The sequence below is a fragment of the Oncorhynchus tshawytscha genome, unplaced genomic scaffold (assembly GCF_018296145.1).
Source record: "Oncorhynchus tshawytscha isolate Ot180627B unplaced genomic scaffold, Otsh_v2.0 Un_contig_15429_pilon_pilon, whole genome shotgun sequence".
Lineage (NCBI taxonomy): Eukaryota > Metazoa > Chordata > Actinopteri > Salmoniformes > Salmonidae > Oncorhynchus > Oncorhynchus tshawytscha.
The window spans coordinates 2,857-17,669 of record NW_024608629.1 but is presented as its reverse complement, the minus strand read 5'-3'; the positions used below and the strand labels follow the sequence as shown (position 1 = coordinate 17,669).

Below are 14,813 nucleotides of genomic sequence, written 5' to 3'. Positions count from 1 at the left end.
CCTGCTAGAGGCACGTCTCTCTCCCTCCCTGCTAGAGGCACGTCTCTCTCTCTCCCTCCCTGCTAGAGGCACGTCTCTCTCCCTCCCTGCTAGAGGCACGTCTCTCTCTCTCCCTCCCTGCTAGAGGCACGTCTCTCTCCCTCCTCTCACACTTCATCGTCTTCGATGAATAAAGTAGTTTAAAAAATATGACTTTTCTTTTTTTTCTCACTCAGATCGGGTCTGGATCCAACCATGTCGATATGGAACGGGTCTAGTTGTCCTCAGTCTCTATATTAAACAGAATAATTGATGCACTTCGGGTCCGGGTGGGACAGCCCCAGGTCCAGTTCGGAACAGGTCCAACTTTTTGAACCCGTGAAGACCTCTAATCTGAGGGGCTGTGATTGGCTAGATGCTTCTTCACTCTCTGGCATCACCATGGTGATGAGGGGCTCTGATTGGCTAGTTGCCTCTTTGCTCTCTGGTGTCCCAATTGTGACGAGGGCGGGGCCTGGGCAACGCGGCTTTGGAAGAGGGTCAGTTGATCGAGCAGTGGGAGGGGCATGTCTCTGATGACCAATGGAAGGTCTTCATGGAGCAGAGGGTAGATGACCACACTGAGGGCCGGACGCTCCACAGAGAACCTAGAGGAAGGAGAGGGCTTCATTATATAGAACAACCCTCATATAGAACTACCCTCAAATAGAACTATCAGTATATATAACTATCATCAAATATTTTTATTTTATTTTTTATTTCACCTTTATTTAACCAGGTAGGCTAGTTGAGAACAAGTTCTCATTTGCAACTGCGACCTGGCCAAGATAAAGCATAGCAGTGTGAGCAGACAACACAGAGTTACACATGGAGTAAACAATTAACAAGTCAATAACACAGTAGAAAACAAAGGGGGAGTCTATATACAATGTGTGCAAAAGAGCAAGTAAATAAATAAAAACAGTATGGGGATGAGGTAGGTGAAAATGGGTGGGCTATTTACCAATAGACTATGTACAGCAGCAGCGTCCCGGTTAGCTGCTCAGATAGCTGATGTTTGAAGTTGGTGAGGAGATAAGTCTCAAATAGAACTATCATTATATAGAACTACCCCTCAAATAGAACTATAATTATATATAACTATCATCAAATAGAACCACCCTCATATAGAACCACCTCATATAGAACCACCCTCATATAGAACCACCCTCATAGAACCACCTCATATAGAACCACCTATAGAACCACCCTCATATAGAACCACCCTCATATAGAACTACAATTTCATATAGAACCACCTCATATAGAACCACCCTCATATAGAACTAACCTCATATAGAACCTCATATTGAACTACTCCTCATATTGAACCACCTCTATATAGAACCACCTCATATAGAACCACCCTCATATTGAACTACCTCATATAGAACCACCCTCATATAGAACCACCATATAGAACCTCATATAGAACCACCTCATATAGAAACTACCCTCATATAGAACCAATTCTCATATTGAACTACCCTCATATTGAACCACCCTCATATTGAACCACCCTCATATTGAACTACCCTCATATAGAACCACCCTCATATTGAACTACCCTCATATAGAACCACCCTCATATAGAACCACCCTCATATAGAACCACCCTCATATAGAACCACCCTCATATAGAACCACCCTCATATTGAACCACCCTCATATTGAACTACCCTCATATAGAACTACCCTCATATAGAACCACCCTCATATAGAACCACCCTCATATAGAACCACCCTCATATAGAACCACCCTCATATAGAACCACCCTCATATAGAACCACCCTCATATTGAACCACCCTCATATAGAACCACCCTCATATAGAACCACCCTCATATTGAACCACCCTCATATAGAACCACCCTCATATTGAACTACCCTCATATAGAACCACCCTCATATAGAACCACCCTCATATAGAACCACCCTCATATAGAACCACCCTCATATAGAACCACCCTCATATTGAACTACCCTCATATAGAACTATCCTCATATAGAACTACAGAACTATCATTATATAGAACTACCATTATATTATCATTATATAGAACTATCATCATATAATTATTATATCGAATTATCATCATATAGACCTAACATTATCCTCATATAGAACTATCCTCATATAGAACTATCCTCATATAGAACTATCCTCATATAGAACTATCCTCAAATAGAACTATCCTCATATAGAACTATCAGTATATAGAACTATCAGTATATAGAACTATCATCATAGAGAACTATCATCATATAGACCTATCCTTACATAGAATATTATATAGAACTATCAGTATATTATCATTATATAGAACTATAATTAAAAATAACTATCATTATATAGAATTATCCTCATATAGAACTATTATATATAACTATCAGTATATAGAACTATCAGTATTATATAGTACTAATAGTATATACACCTATCCTCATAAAGAACTATCCTCATATAGAACTATCATTATATAGAACTATCCTCCTATAGAACTATCCTCACATAGAGAAACTACCATCATAGCAGAACTACCATCATAGATAGAACTAACATTATATTATCCTCATATAGAACTATCATTATATAGAACTATCATTAAAAATATCATTATATATAATTATCCTCATAGAAACTATCATTATATAGAACTATCCTCATAGACAACTATCCTCATAGAACTATCCTCTATCAGTAGAACTATCCTCATATAGAACTAAAATAACATATAGAACTATCATTATATAGAACATTATATTATCCTCATATAGAACTATCATTATATAGAACTATCAGTATATAGAACTATCATTATATAGAACTATCAGTATATATACCTATCCTCATATAGAACTTTCAGTATATAGAACTATCAGTATATAGAACTATCCTCATATAGAACTATCATTATATAGAACTATCAGTATATATACCTATCCTCATATAGAACTAACCTCATATAGAACTATCAGTATATAGAACTATCAGTATATAGAACTATCCTCATATAGAACTATCATCATATAGAACTATCAGTATATATACCTATCCTCATATAGAACTTTCAGTATATAGAACTATCAGTATATAGAACTATCCTCATATAGAACTATCAGTATATAGAACTATCCTCATATAGAACTATCATCATAGATAACTATCATCATATAGAACTATCATCATATAGAACTATCAGTATATAGAACTATCATTATATAGAACTATCCTCATATAGAAGTATCCTCATATAGAAGTATCCTCATATAGAAAAATCTTCACATTGCACTATCATTATGTAGAACTATCGTCATATAGAACTATCATTACATAGAACTGTCATTATATAATCATTATAGAATTATCCTCATATAGAACTATCATTTAGAAAAAATCCTCATATAGAACTGTCATTATATAATCATTATAGAATTATCCTCATATAGAACTATCATTTAGAAAAATCCTCATATAGAACTATCCTCATATAATCCTTATATAGAACTATCCTCATATAATCCTTATATAGAACTATCGGTATATAGAACTATCCTCATATGATGAACTCTCCTCATATGATGAACTCTCCTCATATGATGAACTATCCTCATATGATGAACTATCCTCATATAGAACTATCCTCATATAGAACTATCCTCATATAGAACTATCAGTATATAGAACTATCCTCATATAGAACTATCAGTATATAGAACTATCAGTATATAGAACTATCCTCATATAGAACTATCCTCATATAGAACTATCAGTATATAGAACTATCCTCATATAGAACTATCAGCATATAGAACTATCATTGTATAGAGCTATCCTTATATAGAACTATCGTGTATATAGAACCATTGTATAGAACTATTATCATTGTAAAGAACTATCATTGTATAGAACTATCCTTATATAGAACTATCATTATATAGAACTATCCTTATATAGAACTATCATTGTATAGAACTATCCTCATATAGAACTATCAGTGCATAGAACTATCATTATATAGAACTATCCTACCATTGATGTCTATCCTCATTCTATCAGTTGAGAGAACTTGAACTATCATCAGAACTATCTCTCATATAGGTCAGATAGAGAATCACAGACAGACTCCCCACCTAATAGTCAGACAGAGAGAACAGACAGAAACTCCTCATATAGAACACCGGTCAGACAGAGAGACAGACAGACTATCCTCACCGAACCGGACAGAGAGACAGACAGAACTATCCTCACCGGAACTATCAGTACAGAGAGATCCTCAGATAGACTCCCCTATCCTCAGAACAGACTCCTCATATAGTCAGACAGAGAGACAGATATATAACTATCCTCTACCTCAGAACTCAGAGACAGAACTATCCTCGGAACTATCATCAGATAGAACTATCCTCATATAGAACTATCCTCAAGGGTGTCAGAGACAGAGAGACAGACTCACCGTATATAGAACTATCATTGTACAGAGCTATCCTTATATAGAACTATCAGTATATAGAACTATCGGTATAGAACAGAGAGACAGACTCACCGGGAACTATCATTGTGAACAGATAGAGCTACAGAACTATCCGTCAGAAACAGAGAGACAGTATAGAATCTCACTATCATTGTCAGAACAGTATAGAAATCATTCCTTATATAGAACAGACTCACCGATGTCATCCTTTTCTGTTGAGAGAGACAGGCACTCACCGGTCAGACAGAGAGACAGACAGACTCCCACCGGTCAGACAGAGAGACAGACTCACCGGCCAGACAGAGAGACAGACAGACTCCCCACCGGTCAGGACTCCCCACCAGCCACAGAGACAGACAGACTCCCCACCAGCCAGACAGAGACAGACTACTCCCCACCGTCAGACAGAGAGACAGACTCCCAGTCAGACAGAGAGACAGACTCCCCACCGGCCAGACAGAGAGACAGACAGACTCCCCACCGGCCGGACAGAGAGAGACAGACAGGCACTACCGGTCAGACAGAGAGACAGACTCCCACCGGTCAGACAGAGAGACAGACAGACTCACCGGTCAGACAGAGAGACAGAGACAGACACCGGTCAGACAGAGAGACAGACTCACCGGTCAGACAGAGAGACAGACTCCACCGGTCAGACAGAGACAGACTCCCCGGTCAGACAGAGACAGACTCACCGGTCAGACAGAGAGACAGACTCACCGGCCAGACAGAGACAGACTCCCCACCGGTCAGACAGAGAGACAGACTCCCCACCGGTCAGACAGAGAGACAGACTCCCCGGTCAGACAGAGACAGACTACCAGTCAGACAGAGAGACAGACTCCCACCGGGTCAGACAGAGAGACAGACTCCCCACCGGCCAGACAGAGAGACAGACTCCCCACCGGTCAGACAGAGACAGACTCCCACCGGCCAGACAGAGAGACAGACTCACCGGTCAGACAGAGAGACAGACTCACCAGTCAGACAGAGACAGACTCACCGGTCAGACAGAGAGACAGACTCCCCAGTCAGACAGAGAGACAGACTCCCAGGCCGACAGAGACAGACTCCCCACCGGCCGTGACAGAGAGACAGACTCCCCACCGGCCGGACAGAGAGACAGACTCACCGGTCAGGACAGAGACAGACTCCCCACCGGTCAGACAGAGAGACAGACTCACCGGTCAGACAGAGAGACAGACTCCCCCAGTCAGACAGAGAGACAGACTCCCCACCGGCCAGACAGAGAGACAGACTCCCACCGGTCAGACAGAGACAGACTCCCCACCGGTCAGACAGAGAGACAGACTCCCCACCGGTCAGACAGAGAGACAGACTCCCCACCGGTCAGACAGAGAGACAGACTCCCCACCGGTCAGACAGAGAGACAGACTCCCCACCGGTCAGACAGAGAGACAGACTCCCACCGGTCAGGACAGAGAGACAGACTCACCGGTCAGACAGAGACAGACTCACCAGTCAGACAGAGAGACAGACTCACCAGTCAGACAGAGAGACAGACTCACCGGTCAGACAGAGAGACAGACTCCCCAGTCAGACAGAGAGACAGACTCCCCACCGGTCAGACAGAGAGACAGACTCCCCACCGGTCAGACAGAGGGACAGACTCACCAGGTCAGACAGAGAGACAGACTCCCCACCGGCCAGACAGAGAGACAGACTCCCACCGGTCAGACAGAGAGACAGACTCCCCACCGTCAGACAGAGAGACAGACTCCCCACCGGTCAGACAGAGAGACAGACTCCCCACCGGTCAGACAGAGACAGACTCACCGGTCAGACAGAGACAGACTCACCGGTCAGACAGAGAGACAGACTCCCAGGTCAGACAGAGAGACAGACTCACCGGCCAGACAGAGAGACAGACTCACCAGTCAGACAGAGAGACAGACTCCCAGTCAGACAGAGACAGACTCCCCACCGGTCAGACAGAGACAGACTCACCAGTCAAACAGAGAGACAGACTCACCGGTCAGACAGAGACAGACTCCCCACCGGCCAGACAGAGAGACAGACTCACCGGTCAGACAGAGACAGACTCACCGGTCAGACAGAGAGACAGACTCACCGGTCAGACAGAGAGACAGACTCACCGGTCAGACAGAGAGACAGACTCCCACCGGTCAGACAGAGACAGACTCACCGGTCAGACAGAGACAGACTCCCTAGTCAGACAGAGAGACAGACTCACCGGTCTAGCAGTGTTTCTGCCCAGCGTCCGACACGCCACCAGAGTTCCGCCCAAGAACATGTGACACACCATAGTGCAGCCAGCACTCCATGGTAACCACGGCAGCGGGGTGGAAGGTTCCGTTCCGCGAGATGAGACAGAGGCGGCGGAGACGAGAACAGCATGACAACGCCTCCCAGAATGCACCGTTACACACCAGGTAGGGCTGCTCCAACCTACCCACACACACATTATATACAGTACCAGTCAAAAGTTGACACACCTACTCATTCCAGTTTCAGTTTTATTTTTTTACTATTTTCTCATTGAAGAATAATAGTGAAGACATCAAAACTATGAAATAACACATATGGAATCATGTAGTAACCAAAAAAGTGTTAAACAAATCAAAAATATATTTTATATTTGAGATTCTTAAAATACCCCCCCCACCCCCCTTTGCCTTGAAGGCAGCGTTGCACACTCTTGGCATTCTCTCAACCAGCTTCATGAGGTAGTCACCTGGAATGCATTTCAGTTAACAGGTTTGCCTTATTAAAAGTTCACGTGGAATTTATTTCCTTCTTAATGCGTTTGAGCCAATCAGTTGTGTTGTGACAAGGTGAGAGTGAACCACTCTATATATATGTTTAAATGTGTATAATATTAATAAGGTAGGGCGGTATATCTATATGGGTAGGGCGGTATATATATATATAGAGATGGGCGGTATATATATATATGTAGGGTAGGGCGGTATATATATATGTAGGGTAGGGCGGTATATATATATGTAGGGCAGGGCGGTATATGTAGGGTAGGGCGACCCTTTCTATATATGTAGGGTAGGGGCGGTATATATGTAATGGTATAATGTATAAAGTATATATATATATAGGGCGGTATATATGTATATAGGGGCGGTATATATATGTAGGTGTATAATGTATATAAATGTAGTATAACATATACATGTGTATAATGGTATATAAATATGTAGGGTAACATATATACATGTGTAGGGTAATGTATATAAATGTGTATAACATATATACATATATGTATATAAATGGTATAACATATATAATGTGTATAATGTATAAAGTATATATATATATAATGTGTATAATGTATAAAGTATATATATATATAATGCGGTATAATGTATATAGTATATATATATATATATGTGATAATGTATATAGTATATATATATGTATAATGTGTATAATGTATATATAATGTGTATAATGTATATACATGTATATAATGTATATAAATGTGGGTAACATATATACATGTTTAAAATGTATATAAAAATGTGTATCATGTGTATAATGTATAAAATGTATAGTATATATATATATAATGTGTATAATGTATAAAATGTATATATATATATAATGTGTATAATGTATATAAATGTGTATAACATATATAATGTGTATAATGTATAAAGTGTATATATATATATAATGTGTATAATGTATATAAATGTATATAACATATATACATGTATAATGTATAAAGTGTATATATATATAATGTGTATAATGTATATAAATGTGTATAACATATATAATGTGTATAATGTATAAAGTGTATATATATATATATAATGTGTATAATGTATATAAATGTGTATAACATATATACATGTGTATAATGTATAAAGTGTATATATATAATGTGTATAATGTATAAAGTATATATATATATAATGTATAATGTATAAAGTATATATATATATAATGTGTATAATGTATATAAATGTGTATAACATATATACATGTGTAAAATGTATATAAATGTGTATAACATATATACATGTGTATAATGTATATAAATGTGTATATAATGTGTATAAAAAGTATATATATATATAATGTGTATATATATATATATATATAATGTGTATAATGTATAAAGTGTATATATATATATAATGTGTTATAATGTATAAATATATATATATATAATGTAATATATATAATATATAAATATGTGTATAACATATATACATGTGTAAAATGTATATAAATGTGTATAACATATATACATGTGTATAATGTATATAAATGTGTATATAATGTGTATAAAGTATATGTATATATATATATATATATATATAATACATATAATGTGTATGATGTATATAATGCATGTATATATAAAGTATTTAATGTATAAAATGTTTATAATGTATACATGTACACTACTGTTCAAAAGTTTAGGGTCACTTAGCACTTAGTCCTTTACAACATTAACAATGCCTACACTGTATTTCTGATCAATTTGATGTTATTTTAATGGACAAAAAAATGTGCTTTTCTGTAGCTGCCAGTTGAGGACTTGTGAGCGTCTGTTTCTCAACCGAAGACACTAATGTACTTGTCCTCTTGCTCAGTTGTGCACCGGGCCTCCCACTCCTCTTTAATGTGTATAATGTGTATAGCAATATAATAGGCTACCTTACATAATAGTATATATAATGTATAATGTAAATATATAATGTATATAATGTGTATAATGCTATATTAAGAACATAAAGGCCTATAATCTATATAATGTAAATGTAAATATATTATGATATGTACTAATGTATATAATATAATAAAATATATATAATGTACATAATAGTAGTATAATGTAAATATATAATGTATATAGTATGTATAATGCGTATAATAGTATATATAATGTACATAATAGTATATATAATGTATATAATGTATAATGTAAATATATTATGTATATATGTGTATAATGTATATAAATGTGTATAATAGTATATATAATAGTATATATCATGTATTTATATTTGTGGCTAATAAAAAACAGCAGTAAAGAACAGAGGCCTGTTGATGTATAGTATAATATTAAATATAATGTAAATATAATGTATTAATGTAAATATATTATAATATATATAATGTATTAGTATATAATGTATATACAATGTAAAATATATATAATGTATTAATATAATGTAAATATAATGTATTATATATATATATCATGTATTTATATAATGTCTTAGTAAAGTTTATAATGTATAATAATAAATGTATTAGTATATAATGTAAATATAATGTATAATATATAATATATAATATATATAATAATTATATAATGTAAAATATATATAATGTAAATATAATGTATTATGTATTGGTATATAATGTAAATATAATGTATTAGTATATAATGTATATAATGTGTATATAATGTATTAGTATATAATGTAAATATAATGTATTAGTATATAATGTAAATATAATGTATTAATATAATGTAAATATAATGTATTAGTATATAATGTAAATATAATGTGTATATAATGTATATATATAATGTAAATATAATGAATTAGTATATAATGTAAATATAATGTATTAGTATATAATGTAAATATAATGTATTAATATAATGTAAATATAATGTATTAGTATATAATGTAAATATAATGTATATAATGTATATATAAAATGTATTATTAGTATATAATGTAAATATAATGTATAGTATATAATGTAAATATAATGTAAATGTATATAATGTAAATATATAATGTAAATATATATAATGTATTAAGAATATAATGTAATTATGTATTAGTATATAATGTAAATATAATGTATTAATGTATTAGTATATAATGTAAATATAATGTGTATATAATGTATATATAAAATGTAAATAGAATGTATTAGTATATAATGTAAATATAATGTATTAGTATATAATGTAAATATAATGTATTAGTATATAATGTAAATATATAATGTAAATATAATATATATAATGTATTAGTATATAATGTATAAATGTATTGGTATAAATGTAAATTATATATAATGTATTATATATAATGTAAATATATATATAATGTATTAGTATATAATGTAAATATAATAATATTAGTATATAATGTAAATATAATGTATTAGTATATAATGTAAATATAATGTATTAGTATATAATAAATATAATATATAATGTATTAGTATATAATGTAAATATAATGTAAATATAATATTAGTATATAATGTAAATATAATGTATTAGTATATAATGTAAATATAATGTATTAGTATATAATGTAAATATAATGTGTATATAATGTATTAGTATATAATGTAAATATATAATGTAAATATAATGTGTATATAATAACATATATAATGTATATAATAGTATAATGTATAATGTATATATAATGTATATAATAGCATATATAATGTGTATAATGTATATATATAATGTATATAATAGCATATATAATGTGTATAATGTATATAATAGCATATATAATGTGTATAATGTATATATAATGTATATAATAGCATATATAATGTGTATAATGTATATATAATGTATATAATGTCTATGTATATATAATGTGTAAAATGTATTTTGTGTATAATGAATATAATAGTATATATAATGTATATAAATAATGTATATACTGTGTATATAATGTATAAAAAAACAGTTTGTAGCTAGTAAAGAACAGAAAGGCCTGTTGATGTAAATATATATAATGAATATTATAATATTGTAGTAATATAATATTATAATACTTGGGTGCAGTTCCTCAGTGTGTATGTAGTCTCACCGTAGCTGTGTGAGCTGGGTGCAGTTCCTCAGTGTGTGTATGTAGTCTCACCGTAGCTGTGTGAGCTGGGTGCAGTTCCTCAGTGTGTGTATGTAGTCTCACCGTAGCTGTGTGAGCTGGGTGCAGTTCCTCAGTGTGTATGTAGTCTCACCATAGCTGTGTGAGCTGGGTGCAGTTCCTCAGTGTGTATGTAGTCTCACCGTAGCTGTGTGAGCTGGGTGCAGTTCCTCAGTGTGTATGTAGTCTCACTGTAGCTGTGTGACCTGGGTGCAGTTCCTCAGTGTGTGTATGTAGTCTCACCGTAGCTGTGTGAGCTGGGTGCAGTTCCTCAGTGTGTATGTAGTCTCACTGTAGCTGTGTGACCTGGGTGCAGTTCCTCAGTGTGTGTATGTAGTCTCACCGTAGCTGTGTGAGCTGGGTGCAGTTCCTCAGTGTGTCCAGCAGGGCGGCGCTGTAGTTCCAGGTCTTTAAGGACCCCAGGTTGGCCAGAGATAATGCCTGAAGGTCCCGGCAGTGCTCAGCCACCTGTACCAGCCCAGTCCCCTTCAGGACCCCCGGCAGCCCCGCCAGCGTCAGCCTCCGCAGCCCCCGGAACCCCCGGAGAGCCGCAACGTGCGCGTCCCCCACCCCGCGAGCGTTCACACACGTCCTCTGATCCACACACACCCTGGCACAGGGCTCAAGACGCGGCAGGGCAGAGATGAAGCCCGGTCCTGTTATCTCCAGAACCTCCAGACAGGGGCAGCCGGCCAGCAGGGTACCCAGCCCAGAGGTGCCCTCCCTGGGGAGAGAGTCCCCGAGCCTGGCCTGTAGGTCTGGAGCCCCACGCGGGACGGCTTCCTCAGTCCCAGCAGCAGAGAGGAGGGGAGGGGGAAGGGGGACGGTGTGTGTGAACCGTCCGACAGGGCGCACGCGGGCAGCGCCAGAGACCGGAGGTGTGTGAGTTTGGACAGGCTGGTACACAGGTGTGTGTTGGCCTCCAGCCCAGGTGTGTGTGCGTTGTCATGGTGATAGTGTGTGTGTAACAGGTTGAGGTGTGACAGATTGGGACAGCAAATAACCAACCGGCTCATCGCCTCGGCAACAAGCTCCTCCTCTCCCCCGCGCTCTACTGCACTCTGGATAATTGGAGGTGTGGCCTATACCACTAAGATTCAGGCTGACCAATCGCGTTGAGTCTCTCACTCCAGTGCCAGTCAGCGATTGGATGACAGTTTGTCGTAACGTGGGGCAACGGGAGAAGTTCAAGTGCTTGGGAGCGTTGCTAAGAAGGACCCGTCCCTAGCGACGTGGCGTCCAACCAGGAGCGAGGCAACTGCAGGGCTTCCAGGTCGCCATGCTGAACGAGGCTATGGGCCAATGAGGACGCAGAAGGCCAGTGGGCGGGGTTCGGACCAGGAACTGAAACCAGGAAGGAGCGGAGACGCTCCGGAACACGAACACTGAACACAGCGAGGTAGAGGAGGAGTAGAGTCTGGTTCACCTACACACACACATTATAAACACACACACATACATTATAAACACACACACACATTATAAACACACACACACACATTATAAACACACACACATACATTATAAACACACACACATACACACACACACATTATAAACACACACACATACATTATAAACACACACACACACACACACATACATTATAAACACACACACACATTATAAAACACACACACACACACATTATAAACACACACACACACACACACACATTATAAACACACACACACACACATTATAAACACACACACACACATTATAAAACACACACACACACACACATTATAAACACACACACATTATAAACACCCTGACCTTACCTCTCCAGGTGCCAGACAGGCAGTAAACTCCTCCAGCTGTTGGTAGTGAGGAACACTGCTCTGACCCATCATCAACTGGCAACACATACTGGTACCCTCCCTACACACACACACACACACACACATACACACATTATAAAACACACACACATTATAAACACACACTATTAACACACACATTATAAACACACACACATTATAAACACACACACACACACACACTATTAACACACACATTATAAACACACACACACACACACTATTAACACACACACACATTATAAACACACACACACATTATAAACACACACACACATTATAAACACACACACACACACACTATAAACACACACATTATAAACACACACTATTAACACACACACTATAAACACACACACTATAAACACACACACGCTCACACACAATAAACACACACACACAAACACACACACACTCACAATAAACACACACACACACACACAAATAAACACACACACACACACAATAAACACACACACAATAAACACACACACACACAATAAACACACACACACACACACACAATAAACACACACACACACACACACACACACACACAGTCAAACCAGAGAGGTTTCAGTTGAAAGGTGCCACCTGGTGACGTCAAGTATGTCCAGCTGCAGCTGCAGACTGAAGAGGCTGGAGCAGCAGGGAACGACCCCGTAACTCGGCGTCAGGACCGTCTGTCTCAGCTCCGCCAGCCGAGACAGCGAATCACGGGCCTCCCCACTCAGCTGGGCGGAATCGAAGCCAGGCGATACGTCAAAAGCGAGAGATCGGAGGAGGGGGAGGGATGAGAGGAGGCGGGACAGACGCAGGGAGGTGACGCGACAACCTGATAGGTCCAGACGCACCAGGGAGCGACAGCGAATCAGGCGGTCGATGGTTGAACCCGACAGCCAATAGCAGCCGCTAAGGCTGAGGGACTGCACGTGATTGGATAGATGCTTCAGCACCTGGCGAATAGCGCCGTCATCTGCCTGAAGAGAGAAGTCAGAGAATTAAGATAAAATCATTTGTTGCAGTGTGTGTGTGTATGAGCGTGTGTGTGTGTATGAGCGTGTGTGTGTGTGTGTGAGCGTGTGTGTGTGTGTGTTACCGTGTATTCTTCAGACAGTGTGACCGTGGTCAGCAGTGTCTTGTCATAGCAGAGCGTGTGTGTGTGTGTGTGTGTGTGTGCGTGTTACCGTGTATTCTTCAGACAGTGTGACCGTGGTCAGCAGTGTCTTGTCATAGCAGAGCGTGTGTAGCTTGCGGCAGGTCCGGGAAACGTTATTCACGAGGTCAGAGGTCGAGACATAGCACAGGATACTTAACAAGATCTCATCGGAGAAGTCTGACATCCCGATCGACCCCGACACCACCCCTATCCCATCCTCTACACACACAGCCTGGGGAAGAAAAAAAAAGAGAGAGAGAGAGACAGAGAGAGAGAGAGAGAATGAGAGACACAGAATGAGAGAGAGAGAGAAGAGAATGAGAGAGAGAGAATGAGAGAGAGACAGAATGAGAGAGAGAGAGAGAGAAAGAGAGAGAACGAGAGACAGAAAGAGAGAGAGACAGAATGAGAGAGAGACAGAATGAGAGAGAATGAGAGAGACACAGAATGAGAGAGAGACACAGAATGA

The 14,813-nt window shown here is 37.9% G+C and overlaps 1 protein-coding gene across 1 annotated transcript; it reads right to left on the bottom strand.

Annotated features, from left to right (window-relative positions):
- Positions 1–72: 72 nt before the first annotated feature.
- LOC121838795 (F-box/LRR-repeat protein 18-like) lies at positions 73–14,598 on the bottom strand. Its single transcript, XM_042313446.1, is given in 10 exon segments — positions 73–626; positions 6,709–6,724; positions 6,778–6,923; positions 11,706–12,064; positions 12,067–12,384; positions 12,386–12,586; positions 12,588–12,788; positions 13,147–13,246; positions 13,780–14,165; positions 14,373–14,598. Coding segments are annotated over 10 exon segments (2,094 nt in total). The 5' UTR covers positions 14,529–14,598; the 3' UTR covers positions 73–415.
- Positions 14,599–14,813: the final 215 nt, after the last annotated feature.